At 48.5% G+C, this 21,543-nt stretch overlaps 1 protein-coding gene across 1 annotated transcript in view; it reads right to left on the bottom strand.

Annotated features, from left to right (window-relative positions):
* Nucleotides 1-21,543, bottom strand: part of CFAP54 (cilia and flagella associated protein 54) — a 2,285,874-nt gene that overhangs the window by 1,102,991 nt on the left and 1,161,340 nt on the right. The window contains exon 39 of the mRNA XM_086918163.1: nucleotides 20,794-20,929. Within this exon, the coding sequence (XP_086774289.1) occupies nucleotides 20,794-20,929 (136 nt within the window). The remainder of the gene's footprint in view (nucleotides 1-20,793; nucleotides 20,930-21,543) is intronic.

Raw genomic sequence — 21,543 nt, 5'->3', positions numbered from 1 at the left:
CATGAACGTCCTCTTCTCGCTCCCAAGACCGTTCTTCCGGACCATAACCCTTCCAGTCTATCAAATAGAATAATTGTCCTTTGGAGTATTTTGAGTCTAGTATTTCCTTAACTTCATACTCTGTTCCAGTTCCTAGGGTAAGAGGCCTTGGGGGTAGTGTCTTTCGCAAGTCTTTTGGAGCCTTTTTTAGCAGAGAAATGTGGAAAACTGGGTGAATTTTTAGCTTTGGTGGCAAGATGAGCCGATAAGTCATCTGGTTAACTTTTTCTTTTACTGGTTAAGGACTGATGAATCGGGGCTGAAACTTTTTATTCCCTTTCAATCTTAGATTCTTAGTGCTTAACCAGACATTATCCCCTTTTTCCAAAATGGGACCTTCTCGCCTTTTCTTATCTGCATAGTGCTTGTATTTTTCCTTAGCTACTTTCAAAATCTCTGTTGCTTTCTGATGAATCTGCTCTAGATGAGACACTATATCCTTAACTGCTGAGACTGAGATGTCTATTTGTCTTGGCGTGGAATTTGGATGTCTTCCATAGTTCATGTAGAAGGGAGAGAAACCCGTGGACACATTCTTAGCATTATTATAAGCAAACTCTGCTGCCCACAAGTACTCTGACCAGTTTCCATCCTGCTTCAAAAGGAACAACCTTAAATATTGTTCAAGCTCTTGGTTCACTCTTTCTGTCTGACCATCGGTCTCTGGATTTTAACTGGTAGAGAATCTCACTTCGGTTCCTAAGATTTCCATAAAAGATTTCCAAAAACGTGAAATGAACTGTGGTCCTCTATCGGAAACCACAATCTTGGGTATACCATGGATCTTTACTATTTCTGTACTGAAGTGCGTGGCTAACTGCTTAGCTGAAGGAAGCCCTCGTAATGCTGTAAAATGTGCCATCTTTGAAAAAGAATCCACCACCACCAATATGGTATCATGGCCCTGACTAAGTGGTAAATCTACAATGAGATCTAAGGTTATTGTATGCCAAGGATAGGGTGGTGTAGGCAAAGGTTGCAACAACCCCTTTGGGGCCTGCCGTTCAGATTTTCCCTGAGAGCAAATCTCGCAAGTCTTTGCGTATTCCTCAATGTCTTTAGCCATACTCGGCCACCAGTAGTGACGTTTTATCAATTCCTTCATCTTCGCTTCACCCCTGTGTCCTGCTAATTTTGCATCATGACATTCTTGCATAACTTGTTGTTGCAACTCCTTAGTTGGTATGTACAGGTGGTCTTGAAAATACGGAAGTTGACGAATCACTTTCCTGCCTTCTTCTTCCTCAGACCACTCTTGCATGGCTTCAGGACTCATAACTTCTGAAATGCTGGTTTCCAAACTAACCAAAGTTGTAACTCCGATTATCTTCTCTTGTGGTATGATAGATTTTTTTTCTAAGGGCGTCTTTTCAGTATCAATTCTAGACAAGGCATCCGCCTTCCCATTCTGTGTTCCTGGTCGATAGGTAATTGCAAAATCATAGTCAGCGAAATACAGTGACCACCGCAACTGTCTTGGAGTTAAGGTTCTTGCCGTTCTTAAGAATTTTAAGTTCCGATGGTCCGTAAAGACGGTCACTTGGTTCTGGGCTCCCATAAGATGGTGCCTCCATTCTTTAAAGGTGACTTTTATCGCCAATAGTTCCTTCTCTGTGATTGTATAGTTACATTCTGCTGAAGACAACTTTCTAGATCGGTAAGCTACAGGATGTAGCTGCCCAGTAACCTTGTTTCGTTGAGACAGGACTCCACCAACTGCTTGATCAGAAGCATCAGTTTCAACATAAAAGAGCTCAGTTGGGTCCGCATGTTGAAGGATTGGAGCCGACGTGAAATATTGCTTCAACAGATTGAAAGCCTTCTCCGCTTCCTCAGTCCATTCAAGTTGAATTCCTTTCTTAAGCAGTTTCGTGAGTGGTAGGATCTTGTGGGAGAACTCACTGATAAATCTTCGGTAAAAGTTCGCGAAACCAATGAAGCTCTGAACTTCTTTAACGCTCACTGGCGATTTCCAACTCAACACTGCTTCAATCTTCCGCTGATCCATCAGTATGCCAGTTGGGGAGATGACGAAACCCAAAAATTCCACCTGGGTAACGTTGAATGCGCACTTTTCCAGCTTAACAAACAGCCTGTTATCTCTTAATTTCTGTAAAACTCCACGGACTTGATCCTGATGCCTTTTCTTGTCTGCTGAATAAATAAGGATATCATCGATGTGTACAATGGCACATTGGTCTATATATTCTTTTAATATGTCATTAATGAAATGTTGGAAGGCTGCAGGAGCATTGCAAAGGCCATAAAGCATAACCTGATACTCGAACAGTCCAAATCGTGTTCTGAAGGCCGTCTTCCATTCATCGCCTTCCCGCATTCTGACCAGATGGTATGCTCCCCTTAAATCAAGTTTTGTATATATCTGTGCCCCTTTTACTTGGTCTAGTAACTCAGATATAAGTGGCAGAGGCTACCTGTTCTTCTTGGTTATTCGATTGATTGCTCTGTAGTCAATACAGGTCTGCAGATCTCCCTCCTTCTTCGGCACAAAAAATAAGGGCGATGATACAGGGGATTGTGATGGCCAGATGAAACCATTTGCAAGGTATTTGTCCAAATACTCTTTCAAGTGACTATTCTCCTTTTCAGTTAGTACATACACTTGACTGCAAGGTAGATTGGCGCCGGGTTCTATCTCGAATTTACAGTCATAGACTCTGTGTGGGGGTAATTTCTCCGCTTCCACCTCGTTGAACACATCCTGAAATTCTGCATATTCTTCTGGTAGTTCGGGTGCATTTATTACCCATATTGATTCTCCGTTGTAGAACAACGAGTGAGCTAGGTTGACTTCTTGCATCTTTTCCTTATTTCCAAAACAGTTTTCTATACAATACTTGGAGTCCATCTTTATGGTTCTGTTACTCCAATCGATCCTTGGATTATGCTCGGTGAGCCAGGGTAAACCGAGAATTAACTCGAACTGGGGAGCGTCAATTAGGTTAAACTGGATTCTTTCTTCGTGACCATCTTTTGAAATAAGTTGGATGACTTCAGTATGGCTCACTATTGGACCTGAAGATAGGTTGGTTCCATCCACTGCTCTCACAGGTTCACTTTTGTTCTTCATTATTGCTTGTATTCCCACCTTTTGTGCGAATTTCAGATCACAAAAATTTCCCGTAGCTCCGGAGTCTATCATTACCAAAACTCCAGTCAAGGTTGAATTTCTGAACCTGATTTCAATTGATAAATGTAAGTGTGGAGCCGCAGACTGTAGTGTGTTGGCTACTCGATGTTCATCAGGAGTTTTTTTCTAAGATCGCACCCACCTGTTCAACTCCTCCAACAGGTGGTGCTATTAGTTTTCCTTCGGCTTGTAATTTGTCTTAGGTTTTTTGGGCCAATTTCTGACAAAATGACCCCCAGCTACACAGTACAGACACAAATTACTACTCCACCTTTTCTCCTTCTCTTCCTTTGACAACGGCCCACGTATTGTTCCGATTTGCATGGGTTCGATTCCCGAGGAACCTTTAGTACCACGACTTCCTTCTGCTCTGACACGATTAAATCTAGGAACCAATGGCCTGAATTCTTTTCTCTTTTCACCTTTCCTTTCTCCCTGTCGAAAGTCTATTTCCAACACAAGATCTACCAATGCCGAAATTTCGGTGGGCCGGTTAGGAATTCCAGCTAAGGCGTCCTTTAACTCGTCTTTCAACCCACGGTAGAAAACTGCAGTCCGCTTGCTCTCCGGCCAGTCTGTTTCCACTACGAGTTTGTTCAATTGCGCCAAGTACGAAACCAAATCCCGATTCCCTTGCTTCAAATATAGCAATTCGTTGTCGACCACTTGGGATATTCTTCTCCTGTCAAAGATCCGTAAGAATTCTCGTTTAAACTCCTCATAATTCCTTAGAATCTGGTAATTCCTGGTTATGAGCGGCAAGGACCACGCCGCTGCGTCTCCGCTCAAGTAGGATAAGGCGAAAGCGACTTTGGATTGCGCATCAGGAAAAATTGAAGGGCGGCACATATAGTGTAATGAACATTGGGTTATGAATATTTGAGCCTTTTGAGGATCCCCACTAAATCGCTCGGGGGCTGCTAAGGGAATAACCGGGGACAAGGAATGAATCACTTGGGTAGTCATTCTATTTGCACTCTCTGCTAAGGGATTTTGAGCGTCCTGCCCTGAACTAAAGGGTTCTCTAAATCTCTGTACTAACTCAGCTGTTTCTTTCCTGGAATTCACTATTTCTAACTTAAGATTTTGGTTTTCCTCCCTAACTGCACTCAGCTCCTTTTGAATGGTATCTAGGACTAATCCTAATCCTTGCAGGTCAATGCCTTCGGCCATCTCTGCTCGGATGCAAGGTGCAACATGGGCACTTCACTCTGGCAGACTATCAAAGGATACTTCTTTCGTAGCTGCACAGGAGCGGAGATGCTAGCTCCTGAATCCCTCCAGGCAACTACCCAAAGCTCGTAGACACAAGTCTTTGAATCATTACCTTAGAGGGAAGGGGGAAAGTGGATAAAATAATAAACAACAAGAGAAGAGACTTTCTTGGATGGTTCCTCTCGTCAGTCCGACCTGCAGACCGCTACTTGTTTAGGACCCTGAAAGGAAATAAGAATCATTACTCTCTATGCTAAACCCTACACTTCCTACTCTACCCACCTCTCCTGACTTCACCTACCATAAGCTTCCAAGAGTTTTAGCTCTCTCTTCTAAGCTTCTTTTCTTGGCTTGGTAACAGAGTTCTTAATCTTTTTTTCCTGTAACACAGAGAAACAACGTATTTTCTTTATTTAAGCTGGGCTATTCTATTACTACTCTATTTATTCTATTTTTACTCACTCTTTCTCTGTCCTTCTGTTTCTTTATCCTAGTTGCCTGTTTATATCTCTTCTGTCTTCTATTATCTGTGAAATGGCAATGGCATAATGATTACTAGTGCTAACTCTTTCTCTCTATTTATATTTATTCTTTTTAATCACTCTAACTTACTTTTCTTATTCTCTGTCCCTTTTCTGTAAATGTCGTCGTCTTTCCTAATTAAATGTTTCACTCTAATTCTTGCCTCTCTCGTCTTCTAAGGGAACACGACTGGATAACTGTTAACCAAGAATTTGCAGCGAAGATTCCGCTTCTTAAAACCTTCACAGGTGAGTAATTAAATCAATATAACTTTTCTCCAGTTACTTAAGACTTTAAATTGTTTTACTGCCACTTATCGTTTCTCTTCTTCCTTTAGTGCTCCTAGTCTGCTGCTTCACTCGTCGTTCTGCTCCTTCCGACAAGATGCTGAGTCTACGGTTCTTCTTCTGTGGGTGCAAAGGGGGGTCAGGGAATTTCTCTATAGCTTATACTCAAACGGACTCCCTTCAAAGGGGTAGAAAACTTCTTCAGAGTACTAGGAGGTTATTTCGTCAACTATAAGAACGCACCGCTTTGTTCACGAACGCGGTCGTTCAGGATAAACAAATAGTTACTTCCACGAGCTAGTAAGCCTAAAGGGAAGTTTTTCTCAATTATAAAACTAAGGCCTTATTTACTTCTACGGGCGTCGACAAAATGTCTCCTCACCGGGTCGATGCTCAGGTGAAGTGCGCAGATTACAGCTGGTGCGCGCCTCAACTGAACTCCACCGGTGACAGTCCTCAGACACTAGACCGCTAACCTCAACTCCGACCTTGAGGCCATCTTGGAGTTCCGCGATCGTACCCTTTCAGTCCAAGAGCTTCCAATTTGGCACGGAATTGAATTCCAGTACCTGGGATGTGAGATTACTGCTAGTTGGGAGTCTTGGGTCCTGACAAATGCAACAGTAGGATAAGTGTTGGATAGCAGAGGGGTAAAAGTTTTTATTCCCACTCCGGTGAGTGCAAGAGTAGGGAAAGTGTTGGATAGTGTAGGGGTAAAAATTACTATTCCCACTCCACTGAATGCAACAGTAGGATAAGTGTTGGATAGCGGAGGGGTAAAACATTTTATTCCCACTCCAGGATAGAGGGATAGATTAGGGGTAACAATTCCAATTCCCACTACAATGAATGCAACAGTACAATAAGTGTTGGATAGCAGAGGGGTACAAGTTTTTATTCGCACTCCGGTGAGTGCAACAGTAGAGAAAGTGTTGGATAGAGGAGGGGTAAAAATTACTATTCCCATTCCAGAAAGTTTAACATTAGGGAAAGTGTTGGATACCGGAGAGGTAAAAATTACTATTTGAACTCCAGTGAGTGCAACAGTAGGAAAAATGCTGGGTAGTGGAGAGGTAATAATTACTATTCCCACTCCGGTGAGTGCAACAGTGGAGAAAGTGCTGGATAGCGGAGGGGTAAAAATTACTATTCCCACTTAAGGGAATGCTACTGTAAGGAAAGTGCTGGATAGCAGAGAGGTAAAAATTACTACTACCACTCCAGTGAGTGCAACATTAGGGAAAGTGTTGGATAGCGAAGAAACAAAAATTACTATTCATACTCAAACAGTAAAAAAATTTTTTTAAAAGAATACTTTGTTATTTTGGAAGGGGCTTCAAGTGCTGTTCACAGAACTGCGCGTCCCGGTTGCCTGACTTCAAGATAGCGGCCGTCTAACTATTTTGAAGCATCCTGGCTATCCAGTGTAGCTTTGGGAGGGGGCGGAGCTTGCCGGCGATCGCAATGGCCGCCTGAGCCTTGAGCTCCGCCACAAAGTTCGCCCAATCTTTCAATATCCTGCCTTGTCTGTGGTGCCTGTGGGCCATATTCTGCGTCCCTGTGTCCTGTGATTCGGCGGTCTTCCTGACGGGCTTGTGTGGAGGCTCCGCAACACCCGGAGCCGGACACAACACTGGCTGTGAGCGCGGCACCTCAGGGCCACGAGGCGGCGGGCTAGAGTTGGCGGCCGGCCCGTGCTGCGTCGCTCGGCATCAACAGCGGACCGGCTCTGGTGACGGCTGGACCAGGACCCGTAGACGGCCGCGGGGGACCCCCGCGAGGAACGACCTGCCCGGCGGCTGGTGGTTGCCCTCCTCCCAATGCTCCAGCTGTTGAGAAGGACCCCCTGGCAATAGCAGAGGCCTGTTTATGCCGCCGATGGCGGCGGCCTACCTATTAACCCCTGTGGTAGCAGTGACACGGGAGATGGAGGTCTGAGCACGCCCGCCTGCAGGCAGTGAGGCGGAGCGGCAGGATCCTGGTCGGGGTCACAGTCGACTGGCCGAGCGGGCTGGCAGCCCTACCTGCACAGCTCAGGAGAGCATGACAGGCTGCTGGACAGTTCAATAGGAGTTTGGTGAGCTTCAGAGGGGGCGCTTGAGGGACTGTGGATCGGGCTGTGGATCGGGCTGCAGGGGCATGGAGTGGAAGTCTACTGCCCCGAGCGCTATCATCAATCTGCGCGCCCCGCCATCTTGCACGCCCCCTGCCTCTGGGTCTGTTCACACTTGGGCTGCGGTGACTGGCAATGTGAGGATACTGGACTGGCACAGCGGGAGTATCCATGAGCAGCAATCTTGGCGACATATGGGCGAGTGATCCTTGACGGTGCGCCATTCCACCCCACTGAGACGCCTGAGGGCCGTGCAGTCCCTTCTGGAGTGAGGGCCTGGCTGGAGGTGAGGACACGCGATTACGCCTAATTTTAACCTGGAGCATGGTCCTGGGAGGCGAGCGCGGCCTACCTGTCGCTCCACGTGTGGGAGCTGGGTTGGGAGCTGTCGCGCCTTGAGACAACCACGGGGCAACATGGGGCACAATGACAAATCGCAGCCTAAATTATCCTTCGAGCAAAGGCGCTCGAAATCCCAGGACGTAGCTGGAGCGGCGAAGGAACCTACTCATGTGACTATCCCAGAAGAAGCCAGCTCGGACATTAAAGCTTGCTCATCGCTATGGAGAAGGGCTTGCAGACTAGTAAGGCGACACTGGGCACTAAAATAGACGCGCTTTCATACAGGATGGATAGAAGGGCAGAGTGCCTTAATAAGCACGCTGAGAGACTGTATATGTCCGAAAGAAGGATCACTGAGGTGGAGGAAGCCCACACTGAACTGGATTCCGGGCAGAGGCAGCTTAGTAAGTTGATGCAATCTCTACAAGACAAGACGGAAGACCTAGAAGCGCGCTCGCTGAGATGCAACCTATGCATAACGGGCCTGGCGGAGACGACCACCACGGGGAACATGGAACTCTTCGTAGAGAAGCTGCTGTCACCTTTCTGGGGGAAGGAGTTTTTTCACCGATGTTTGTGGTGGAGCGGGCACACCGTTCGCTGGGGCCTTGGACGCGGCTGGGAGCTCCCCCACGCCCCATTATAGCAAAGCTATTGAATTACAGGGAGAGAGACGCGGCTCGGCACCTGGCACGTGAGAAGAAGTCCCTGCATTATGAGGGGTCGGAGATCTCGCTGTATCCGGACTTCACAGCTAGAGTCCAGGAGGCCAGGAAGCACTTTGTCCCGCACAAGCGACAACTGAGGAAACTGGGCCTCGACTATGCTATGCCATACCCAGCCAGACTGAGGGTCAATTGTCAGGGCAAGTCACATCTGTTCTCCGATCCGAAGGCACTGCAGCAAACACTTATGGAGTGGTCGAAAGCACATCGCAGAGAGTCAGCCTCTGCTCCAGCAGAAGAAGAACCGGATGGGCGTCTGGACGATGCGCGACAAGTCTGTGCTCAGATTTGACTTTGGGATTCTACCTACATTGCTGCGCTGCATCGGCTGTGGGCTGGCTGTGGGTAGACACTGGCAGACCAGGAGGTTCTATGATGTGGGGGAGTGGAAATTGGCTGCTCCGTTATTTTAGGGGTACAACGACACAGAGACTATGATCCTTTAGGGTCGCACTTAACTGGTTGAACTGGACCCTTACGCATCATGGACAGTTGCAGTTGTCAAATATATGTTTTGTTCTACAGCGCGGCCGGGCTGAGGGATAGCGGGAGGGGCCACAGGCACTCAATGAGGGACATATTCTTGCACTGCGCAGGCGGTGTGTGGGGGGGGGGTGACGGGCCACTTTTGACAGGTCTAGTTTCGATTTGCGGTCTGACAACCTCTGCCCTCGAGTGCTGAGCACCGATTCCGTTCCATTTCGGGACAATTTGTTTTTGTGGGTTGGGGGAGGTCAGCTGTTTGAGAGGGGAGGAATGTTTGAAAGCGAGGAAGTTCTGCTGGGAAGTTGGGGGGGGTCTAAAGTCACACACACACACAGCTTAGCAACCACACGATCGGAGGATGTGCGCCCATTGCACATAGAGATTGCCGTGTCGGTAGCCTGGACAGAGGAGGTAGAAACTAGACAGGAGTGCGATCCCGGGGCTGACACTATGACCTGCCAGGGGGAGGATGGCTGTACCGGGTGACGCAGTAGCTTCGAGGACATTGGACACATTCAGGGCACTCACGTGGAATGTCCGAGGTCTTAACGATCATCGGAAGCTTTGCAGGGTCCTTAGCTATTTACAACGTCAGCAGGTTGATGTGGCGCTCCTGCTGTAGACCCATTTACCTCAAACTAGCCCAATGTTGGGGGGCAGGGGGCTCACATGGAACACTGCCTCAGCGGGTTTCACGTCACATGCTAGGGGGGTACTGACATGGGTGAACCCCAAGTCGCACTACACTCTTGAATTTTTGAGCGCTGACACGGCGGGATGCTTTGTTCTATCCCGTTGTAAAGGATATGGGATGGGTCTGGTGCTGGTAAATGTGTACGGGCCAAACTTTGATTGTCCTTAATTTTATGAATCACTAGAATCCGTGGTTGGCGCTCATCGCCATGCGCAGCTTATATGGTGGGGGGGGGCTTTAACTTGGTCCTAGATCCAAGGTTGGATAGATCGGCGGGCCCTGCTCGCAGGCCCTCTGCAGCTGCGCGCAAGTTAGAATGCACCATTACCAGCTTTGACCTGGAAGATGTCTGGAGAGCGAGGCATACAGAACAGGGGGGTATACACATTACTCGGCCTACCACAATATCCATACTCAAATAGATTACTGGCTTATGTCCTCCTCGCTGATGGGCCAACTGAGTTGTAAGGTCCTCCCGCGAACGCTATCAGACTATTCGCCGATTTTGCTGGAACTGGCTACCCCTAGGAAACTGATCCGCTCTTTCACCTGGCGCTTCACCCCCTACTCTTTACTTGATCCTCTTTATCGGGGGGAACTAGCGGAGGCAATAGACACATTTTATTGAGAAAAACGGAGGCTCTGTGGACAGCTTCCAGACCATTTGGGAGGCATTTAAGCTTTACATTCGGGGCGTTGCGATGTCCAAACACTCAGGGGTGCTTTGATCCATTAGACAACGCTTATCTGACCTTGAGAGGCAGCTGGGTCAATTAGAGGAGCGGCAGCGGAGGGACGCAGACGAGGCGACAGGACAAGAGATCAAATTGCTTCTTGCTCAGTTTAATGAGGAAGCGGACAGAGAGGTGAAGCACATGGGGAAATACGCAACTGCAAGGAAATATGGTGAAGGAGACAGGCCTGGCACAGTCCTGGCGAGCATTCTTAAGGGAAAGAGGGGTCAGACACAGGTCCCAGTCATTAGATCAGAGGCAGGAGACGTCCTTACTGAGGAGGCGGATTTCGCACACAGGTTCAAGCAGTACTAACAGGATCTGTACTCATCCAAAAGTGGGGATATAGGTGAGGAGATATTAGATTATCTAGAACATATAGAACCTCCTACACTTACTAACACACATAGGGAATTCCTGATGTGCCCATAGAGAAGGACGAAATAATGGAGGCATTGTCGAGCATGAGGGCTGGCAGCGCTCCGGGAGCAGATGGGTTGACGTGGGGTTCTATAAAGCATTCCTGGATAAACTGCTTCCTCACCTGCAGACACTGTTCGACGGTCTGTGTGAATCGGGTTGCATGCCGCAGACGATGCGAGATGCAATCCTGGTTGCGATCCCGAAGCCGGGTAAGGCACTGGATGTGTGCAGTTCGTACAGACCCCTCTCCCTGTTGAACGTCGACACGAAGATTTATGCGAAGGTGCGGGCGACTCGTCTGGCGCTGCTCGCCCCGACGCTAGTGGCTCCGGAACAGGCGGGGTTCATTCCAGACAGGAATCTCACATATAATATTCAAACGATTCTCGGCACGATGCAACATGTTAGGCAGGACATTAGGGCAGTCGCAGTGTTTTTAGATATGGAGAAGGCCCTTCATGAAACACGTGCTGACAAGGATGGGACTCGGCGCACCTTTTTTACAAAAGGTTGGCACCTTATATGACAGGCCCACAGCGAGGGTTCGCCTGGGCGACCTGGTCACTGACCCCTTTTCCATAGGCAGGGGGACCCGCCAGGGGTGCCCCCTGTCTCCCCTACTGTACGCCCTGGTTGCGGAGCCACTGGCCTGCGCTCAGCGTGAATACCATGGCCAGGAAGGTATCGGATTCCCCTGCTACCAGATAGTGGTCTCCATGTACGCGGACGACACGTTGTTGTATGTCCGTGAGCCTGAACAAAACCTAGGGGCGGTGCTGCGTGAAGTAGTGTACCTCAGGGCGCTCTCTGGCTTACGGGTGAATTGGAACAAATCCCTAGTCTTACCATTGACTCCTGCTACGTAGGAGTTCGAAGTGGATTTCCCCCTGCAGTGGACTTCGGAGTCCATTAGATACTTAGGTATTCGTTTGCACACTGACTCCGACATCGTGTTTCGAGAGAACTACGGCGTGGCCGTGAGTAAACTAGAGGATGATGTCGAGACCAGGGGTAGACTGCCTTTATCTTTGATGGGCCAAGTCTCGATAAAGAAAATGGTTGTGCTGCCGAGAATGCTATTCCTATTCACTAACCTGCCCATAGTGCTGCCTCTGGCATTCTTTCAAAGGCTGAATCAGCTGATGGTGAAGCTGGCTTGGACAGGCAAACAGCCACGGGTGAAATGGAAGACACTTACCCTCCCGTACAGTATGGAAGGCCTGGGAGCCCCGGACCTAGAACTCTTTTATAGAGTAGCACAGGGGGCTCACCTTCATGCATGGATACATGGTAGCCCACAAATCCCACACTTGAGAATGGAGAGGCTGTTTGCGGATCCACTCTCTCTACCTGTTACGATCTTCCAGGCGGTGGACCGCAGAACGAGGATAATAGACTCAATTGCATCCACCAACCATGCATGACATAGTCTTTTTCAGTAGCAGGGTGGGGCTTTGTTATACACACCATGCATGCCGGTGGAATGGGCGCGCTGGCTGGCCCCCTGCAGGGATAGGGGAATGATTGCAGCGTTACACCAGCTTGGTATCCTTAACGCTGAAGACCTATTCCAGGATGAAAAGGCCAAGACTTGGGAGCAGGTACGGGGTGGTGAGGGTACGGAAACACTGCTGCAGCGATTACACTTCCATAGGGTGCGCAGTGCCCTTCTAGAGCAGCTGGGAGAGGATCTGGCGAAACCTCCGGAGGTCCCTGAGCTTACCTTTGTGATAAAATCTGAAACGCCGCACAAGCTAGTCACCAATTTATACAGGATTGCAACGCCCCATAGGGAGACTCAGTACACGGCTGCGAGATTAGCTTGGTAGAGCGACTTGCAGATGCCTATAGATGATGATATGAGGCGATACTGCTGTGAGAATACCAGACGCATATCCCTCAATGGCAAGCATATATTAATTCACTTCAAATTTCTGAACAGAGTGTACTACACTCTAGAGCGCTTGCACAGATATGGTCTCCGCGAGGCGACGGAGTGCGAACGCTGCCACACGCTGGTAGCGGATTTTCTACATCTAGCCTGGCTGTGCCCGAGGTTGCAGTCCTTCTGGAGCTCAGTGTTCGCGGAGCTCAGCAGTATCATCGAGGTGGAGATAACTCCCTCTCCTGCGCTTGCGCTTTTGGGTTACACTAAGCAGCTACCTAGGTCATCTCGCAAACTGGTTGGAATGGGATTGCTCATGGCGAAACGCGAAGGGGCCCTGTGCTGGCTGAGAGGGCAACTCCCGCAGTACAGCGCTGGATGCACGATATGCAATACTGCTGCACACAAACTAAGATTTACAACGAGCTGTTGCCCCCTAGGAGCCGCACGAAAAACTTCTGGGGGCTGTTTCAGGCCTATAAGAACGACAAGGAGGGGGGGAAAGGGGGTGGGCCTAGTGCAGGGGAAGAGGATGGTACAAACGCAGAAGAATTGGGGTGAATGTTGCCTCCCCGGGTGATGACGCGGAGGGGGTCTAGTGAGGAGTATGTTATGGGCAAATTTACTGATGATAAATGCTCTGTTCGCCGCCTGCCCGGATTGCGGGTTGTTGGCTAAAAGGCTGTGTAATCCGTTTAATGGGCAATGTTAGTGCGCTAAACCGGAAATAAGTACTGTGTGTGTGGGAGGAGCGGGTGGGGGAGTTAGCTGAACGCTGTTGTATTTGGGGGAATGTCTATTCTTGATCTGTAAACACTTAATAAAACACTTAATAAAAAAAAGTGTAGCTTTGGGAAAGTAAATTCTTAAATCTGCATTACAGGTTACATGGAATGCATGCAATGGACTTGTACTGATAGAGTGGAGTTGTAATATGTGTTTTTTATCGGTCAGCTCCTTCCAGTGGTCTGGTGGAAGTCTGACTGTCCTGAACAAGCAGCTCATTGCTCCAAATTTCAGGCTCATTGTTCCCCAGTGTCCGACTAGGTCTGTTAACACCAGTGGTTATAAAGGTGATCAAGACCTTACTCCTATGTTTTCTCCTGTACTCCTGGTCAATTGTCTGTGTGCCTGATTTTGATGCCTGGCTCCAAGATGGTGCCCATTGCAGTATTGACCTGATCAAGCAATCTCTGCTTATTCCCCACTTAATCACCACTTAATACACCAACCAGGTCTCTACTCGGTCACAGCTAACAGGCAGCAAGGTGTTAAGATTCTGTGACCATTCCCAAAGGTATCACACATCTATAATCACCGAATTGCGCAACAGGACCAACAGATGCCAGGGGTCTACAACACAATATTCACAGTCGCAAAATGTTCACCTGAGATTGATAGCTTACCTGATTTCAGCTGTACTGTATGTGCCAGTGAAGGGACAAATCTAATTTGGCTTAAACTGTGCCACATTAGGATGAGCTAATGTAGCACAATTTCAGTGCAAACTCAGTGTATTCTAGTTCTACTTCGAACATTAACAGTACCACCCTCGGTTGATAACACTCGTTGCTTCTTTAAAAGCTGCAAAAATCACCACACCCTGATCCAGCGCCTCAGCAACACCGGAATCCAAGGAACAGCCTTGGAGTGGATCATCTCGTGCCTTCGCCGGAAGAACCCAGAGAGTCCGCCTCCCACCGTTCCGATCCGCGGCCGCCGAAGTCATCTGTGGGCGTCCCGCAAGGATCCTCGCTCAGCCCCACCCTCTTCAACTTCTACATGAGCCCACTCGAAGCCATCACACGCCAACACAACCTTAACATCATCTCCTACGCCAACGACACCCAGCTGATCCTCTCCCTCACCAACGACCCCGCCAGCCTCCAGGAAGGAATGAAAGACGCCGCAGAATGGATGAAGCTCAGCCGTCTGAAACTGAACTCAGACAAGATGGAAGTCCTCATCCTGGGACCATCCCCTTCTGCCTGGGACGACTCCTGGTGGCCCCCTGCCCTGGGCATTACACACAAGCCAACGGACCATGCACGCAACCTGGGATTCATCCTGAACTCCTCCCTCACGATGACCAAGCAAGTCAACGCCGTTTCGTCATCCTGTTTCAACACCCTGCGCATGCTCCGAAAGATCTTCCTGTGGATCCCCACCGAAACCAGGAAGACGGTCACCCAGGCCCTTGTCACCAGCCGTCTGGACTACGGGAACACCCTCTACGCAGGAACCACAGAAAAGGCTCCAACGCATACAGAACGCATCCGCACGACTCGTCCTCGACATCCCTCGCCACAGCCACATATCTGCACACCTAAGAGAACTGCACTGGCTTCCCGTCAGCAAAAGGATCACCTTCAGGCTCCTCACCCACGCACACAAAGCGCTCTACAACACGGGCCCCGAATACCTCAACAGCCGCCTCACGTTCCACACCCCAACCCGCCAGCTCCGCTCCGCCAGCCTCGCCCTCGCCAGTGTACCACGGATTCTCAGACCCACCGCCGGAGGAAGATCATTCTCTTACCTGGCTGCCAAGACGTGGAACTCCCTACCCACCCACCTATGGCTGCCCTGGGCCCATTTCACTTTCAGGAAACACCTCAAGACCTGGCTTTTCGAGCAGTAGCAGCACCCACCCTCCCCTCAGCGCCTTGAGACACTCCCCGCTGAGTAGCGCGCTCTATAAATGTATTGATTGATTGATTGATCCTCCGAAGGACACACACCTGCCTCTGCAGTGTCCAGGGAGGCGCCCAGATAGTGTATTCATTGGGTGGGATTGAGTACTGACTTTTTGTAGTTGACCTGCAACCCCAAAGAGTACATTAGTTTGAGAAAGGAAGAGAGATGGCTCAGCAGCAGAACAGGTGGGAAGCTTTTTAGGAGCCAGTCGTCTATGTAGGGATAGACGCAAATCTTCCGCCTGCGGAGAAAGGCAGCCACCACTTCCATTCACTTGGAGAATGTCTGTGGGGCAGATTTGAGGCCGAACGGTAGCACTCGCTACTGGTAGTGGTGAAGGTCTATCTGAAACCTGAGAAATTTTCGATGCTTTACTGAGACAGGTATATGAAAGTAAGTGTCCTGCAGGTCGATGGCACACATCCAGTCTCCCTGGTGAAGGTGTGGAAAGATTTGGTGCAGGGCTAGCTTACAAAAGTTTTCTTTTCTGATAAACCTGTTCAGCTGACGTAGGTCGAGGATAGGTCTGTACTCTTTGGTAACTCCTCGCTTTTGGGCTAAAAAGTAGCTGGAGTATACTCCCTGATTTCGTCGCATGGGAGGGACCTCCTCTATGGCCTTCTTCGTGAGAAGGATTGAAACTTCGTCCTTCAACAGTTGACTTTGAATTTGAGGAAGGTGCTTGAGTTGCGGGGGCAATTGCGGTGGAGGAGACTTGAACCTCCGCAAGTAACCATGCTGCACAATACTAAGCACCCATTTGTACTTGTTATGGTTTTCCACTCTTCCAGGTGACACGCTACACTTCTTCCCACCGGAGTGGCAAACGGTTGTAAAGAAAGCAATGACTCAAGGTTTGGGAGGCTGCTTGGAGGTGGACTGTTGCTTGGTGCTATTGCCTCTACCTCTACCAGGGCGTCTCTGCTGGAACTGAGATCTTTGCTGATTCTGGCCGGGCCACTGAGGGGTTTGAACCCTCTGTTGGTACAAACGTTTGTCGTCCTGACGGAAATGCTTCTTAAACTCCTTGCGTTTCTCGAGACCCACAGCCTTGACAGTGTCCATCTCAGCCTTCATCTCGTTCATCTTGTCATCAGCTTGAGCCCCAAACAGAGATGACCCATTAAACGGAAGGTTCAGCATCTTCTTCTGAGCATCAGGCTTGAGGCCTCTGAGGCGCAGCCAAACCGAGCGTCGTGAGCAGACTCCATGGGAGTAGCCATGACATTGGCTACAAGCCCTCCTTTCTGTAGGATTTCAGTGAAATCCTGCCGGTCTTCTTTGGGCAGCTTCTCGGTGAAACGTGTGAGAGAGTCTCAAAGAGATCTGTCGTATCTCCAGAGAAGGGCAGAGGCACTGGCAACCTTCATGTATGAAGCTGAAGTGTTGCACATCTTCCTCCCATACAAGTCCATTTGTTTGCTATTCTTCTCAGGAGGCACTGAGGATGAGGTGGAAGCGGAGTGGGGTTTCATGGCTGCCGCCATGATGACCGAATCAGCTGGTGGATCAGTCCTGAGAAACAAGGGATCCTCTGCTGGAGCCTTGTATTTTTTGGCGATTCTGGATGGTACAGAACCCACTGTCGCAGGAGTGAGAAAGGTGGCCATTGCTGGTTCCAGGAATCCGGTCACCAGTGGTAGCAGCGGTCTAGGAGCTGTCCGGTGATGCAGGGTATCAAAGATGACAGATGTAGGAACCACCGGGGTATGCAAAGTGATGTTGAGCTTCTTTGCACACCTACCCAGAACATCTGTAAATGTAGAAATGTCATCTATGGGTGACACCCGTGATGGCGGCGTGGAGGAGAAGGTCAGAGAGTAGTCCCGGACCGTCGATCTTGTAGACGAAGATCATGTAGGGGATCCTGTGTGCCTTCTCTTATGTGGCCTGTCGTGATGGGGGCTGTGACGACCCCTGGACCTAGACTGAGGTATGGAAGGTGATCTTGGCCTGAAAGGTGCCCTTGGTCTGGAAGGTGATTTTGGCCTGGGAGGTGATCTTGTTCTCCTAGGGGGAGACTTCGAAGGTCTAGCCGGAGTGCTCGTCCTTGGACCAGATAGTGAGTACGTGCGGGAGTAATCCGAGTCCGGACTACTGCGACCACCAGATACAGCACCTTGTGGACGGCGAGGAGACAAACTGCAGGATTTCCTAACCGCAGGTTTGGGGGATACTTCTGGCGAGATCTCCACAATGTGCAGTCCTGGAGACGATGACCGGTCTCCTGATGATGCTCTGGACCCAGGATCTGACTGCCTCGGGGAAACCGTAATCCCTGTGACCTCTTCTCTCAACTTCGAGTGCTTCGATGTTGATGATGTCTGAGTCACCATCGACGTTGAGTGAGGTCTCGATGGTCTTGGCATCGATCGTCCACGATGAGGAGGTGACCTCGACGGCGATCTTCAGCGTCAAGTTGGTGATCTCGACGTCGATCTGCTATGATGCCGAGTCGACGGTGATCTGCCATGACTTCGGGTCAACGGCGATCTTTCACGACGTTGTGTCGACGGCAATCCTCCATGTCGCTGTATCGACATCGATCTCCTTGACGTCGACTGGTAGGATCTCGCCGACCGTCTCGACGGCGGCACGCCAAACGGCGGTGATATGTCAGCCGTCATTACTCTCAACGCTGACCCCCTCGAGGGTGGCGGAGAGTGTCTCGACATCGACGGAAGCCTCGATGTCGACAGAGACTTGGTCCTCTCAGCAGCCACAGAATTCGAGCCTAAAGTGTGGTGCCTCGACGCCGACTTACTTGGATGCGGCGGAGACTCTCGACGTCGAGATGGTGTTCCTGAAGAGTATCTGGGCCTCTTCAACGGCGACCTCGACGTCGATGGTGAATCTCTTCTCCCCTTTCTCTTCCTAGGGTCAGGAGAAGTGGAATGTCGCCACTTTTGGCCTTGCTTGCTGGAAGACGATGTCCTGGGGCCTCCATGGCCACCCACCTGATGACTCTTGTCCTTTTCCAGCAGAGCATGGAGTTTTATCCGTTCTCTGTCGCGCAAGGTTCGCCCGGAGAACTTCTGATAATGGTGGCACTGGTCAGGATTGTGTGTGGAAGGAAGGCACACAATTCAAACAGAGTGTGGATTTGCCAGTGCCATTTTCTTGTCACAGGAAGGACACTTTCTGAATAAAGCTGGCATTCTGACTGGAAAAAAAATCTGTGGAAGTTCTCAAAAACAGTAGCAGAAGCCTTTAGAAACCAGAAAATTAGTTTTAGTAAAAAAAACTGAAAAGCTCATGCTCCAGGATCATCTCAGAAGGAGCTGGAAAAAAGAACTGTCCTAACTGCCACCTGTGGTGCATCATGGGAGCAGGGGGTCCCCTGCAGGTCTTAAAGGCACAGTACCCCTACTCTAATGCCTTAAAGGCATGATGTCAGTTTTCTTTGTTTCTTTATACTCTACTGCAGCCTACTGGCAAATGCCTGCAATTACAGGTTTTTCTATGGCAATAAAGCATTGTTATGTGACAAATGTTTACTGCTCTCTTTCTTCCTTAGGGGTTGGGAGAGTTTAGGTGCTACTATGCAAACCTATGTAATATCAGCATTTTTGCCATTTTGGAAAAACTTTAGGCTGCATATATATATGTTTTCACATATGCATAGATATGTATTTTCTATATGCTCCGGGATCCCGCACATGGGCGGAGATTATTCATAGATTATGACTATTGATGAGTATCCCCTGGATGAGAACCATTGGCGCCGATCTGCGCTGTCAATGCAGGCTTCGTCATGGGACCCCTATATGATGCAGGCACTGCATCCTTGTCGAGCCTCGCAGTCTGTTGAGGTGATGTTGTCGATCAGCACTTGCGTTGGCATTGGAGGGCAATGCTTCGCTTCTGATCAACGCAAAGTCGTGACTGCATCCATGTTGATGCAAAAACAGCTGCAGGACTCACTTCTAAGGCCCAGGCCAAGATTTTTACCCCAGGCAAGGGAGGACTCAAAGATGACAGAGTGCAGCAGCAGAGTTTGTAGGAAGGCTTTGGTTGGCCTGAGGCTTCAGAAACAGGAGGCAAGCCAGCAAGCCTTTGGAGTCATTCTGGGTTCAGGTGAGATGGGTCCAGTCCTTATCAGAAGAGCAGAGATCAGCAGGCATCAGGGCAGCTCAGCAAACCAGAGCAGTAGCTCCTTCAGAACAGTCAGTCAAGCAGAGTGGCAATCCTTGAGGCACAGCAGTCTTTACTCCTGGCACAGTTCTTCACAGGTCCAGTAGTGTGCTGTCTTGGTAGGGTCAGAGCCCAAGTACTTATACCCAGTTGTCCCTTTGGAATGGGGTTGACTTCAAAGCAGGCCGTCGAAGTGCAGAGGTACCCTTTTCATCACAGCCTTTGCTCCACACTATCAGAAGGGTGTAATCAGCCTTTTATGTGGGAAACAGGATGACACTGCCTATTTAGGTGTGTCAGCTCCCCTCTCTCTTCTTGCTCAGGAAGAGCTATCAAAATGCAGATGAATACAGATGTGATCTCTGTCACACACACCTTTACTCTGTTTGTGGCTGTCTAGAGGGAATGCACAAAGTGTAGCTGTCACCCACCCTAGACATGTATTGGAGACAGGCTGCAGGCCAAACAGAGCATTAATAGTAGAAGAATATCCTCTTTTTAAAAGTGGCATTTCTAAAATAGTAATGTTAAATCTAACGTTATCATTAAAGGGGATTTATCATTACCTTTCCAAAGATCTAACACATGATGCAGCTATTCGTTTCTGATCTGGAATTACAGCTGAAAAGTGTTTTAAGAAATTCTTATTTCTAGCCAATGAGAGGCATAGTCCTCACAGCAGTAAAAACAAATTAAGCTGTTTATCACTACTAGGACATATAAAACTTGACAGCACGTGTCCTGCCTCTTACTTACACAGCACCCTGCCCTTAGGGCTCTCTAGGGCCTACCTTAGTGCTGACTTATGTGTAATAAAAGGCGAGGTTAAGGCTTGACAAGTGGTTTTAAATGCCAAGTCGAAGTGGCAGTAACCCCTGCTCACAGGCCTTTCAATGGCTGGCCTGAGACAGGTTTGAAAGGCTACTTATGTGGGTGGCACAATCAGTGTTGTAGGCCACTAGTAGCATTTAGGTTACAGGCCCTGGGCATATGGTATAGCCATATACAAGGGACTTACAAGTAAACTAAATATGCCTATTGTGTATACACCAATTTTTCCAAGTTTAGGGGAGAAGTACATGCACTTTAGAACTGGTTATCAGTGGTAAAGTGCTCAGAGTTCCAAAGCCAACACAAATAATGCCAGAAAAATACGAGTAGGAAGGCAAAATGTTTTGGGTGATCCTTTGGAGAGGGTCATTTTCCAATAGTCGTTAATATTAATTTTTGTTATTTATTTCGTTTAGTTCCTGGGGACTCACAAATGCTTATAAAGCGCCATGTTGCAGAAAGCAGAGCACAACAAACACACAGCTTTTCAATAATACTGGAATGAAGAGTCTTACTTTTACTCCATGCTCTGATGTATAGTTGACGAAATGAGGCTGAGGAACATTTGGTCCATTGAACTGCTGGATTCTAACAATAAGATGTCTTTGTGCATATACCAGTAGAGGAGTCACTTTCTCTGAATATCTCTCACTGAAAAGCAAATCACAATTACATCAAGGTAAATCATTTCTATTTTGAAAAAGTACATTAACAATTTCATGACACAGACTTTAATGTGCTGCATATAAATGTGGGCACATTTTCCACTGCATTTCAGATTTTCTAGGTTTTGTAGCACTATCCTAACTTACAGCCAGAGTTAACTGCCAAATTCACAACCTCTGTTAATACCTACCATCATTGTATATGGTCATCAAACCCATTTCCTTGAAATCCATATTAATGAGGAATACAATACGCCATAAAAGAAGACCCACCTCTTTAAAGGTAAATATGTATATGACAATGTATGTGAGGACCAGCACACACTCTCCACTAGAAACGTTGGAGCAGTAGACGTAGTGCCAGTGAGCCTTCGGCTTTCGAAGAGTAATTTGCCACCATTTGTTTTCCAGTGACTAATAGCCATTTTGGCCTTCATAATACTTCTCCAAAGAGTCAACTGCTACCAAAACTTAAGGACCTAAAAGCTAGAGTGCCTGACAAGAAGTAAGTCAATGTTTAACAAAATTAGAGATTCAAGGAGCACAGGATGCTCAGATAGCTCATTGGAAATGTGATTATTTTTCTGGTATCACAGGAAA

This window comes from Lissotriton vulgaris, chromosome 1_1, assembly GCF_964263255.1.
Source record: "Lissotriton vulgaris chromosome 1_1, aLisVul1.2, whole genome shotgun sequence".
NCBI lineage: Eukaryota > Metazoa > Chordata > Amphibia > Caudata > Salamandridae > Lissotriton > Lissotriton vulgaris.
Note: the sequence above shows the minus strand (reverse complement) of the source record. Positions and strands in the feature narration are given on the sequence as shown.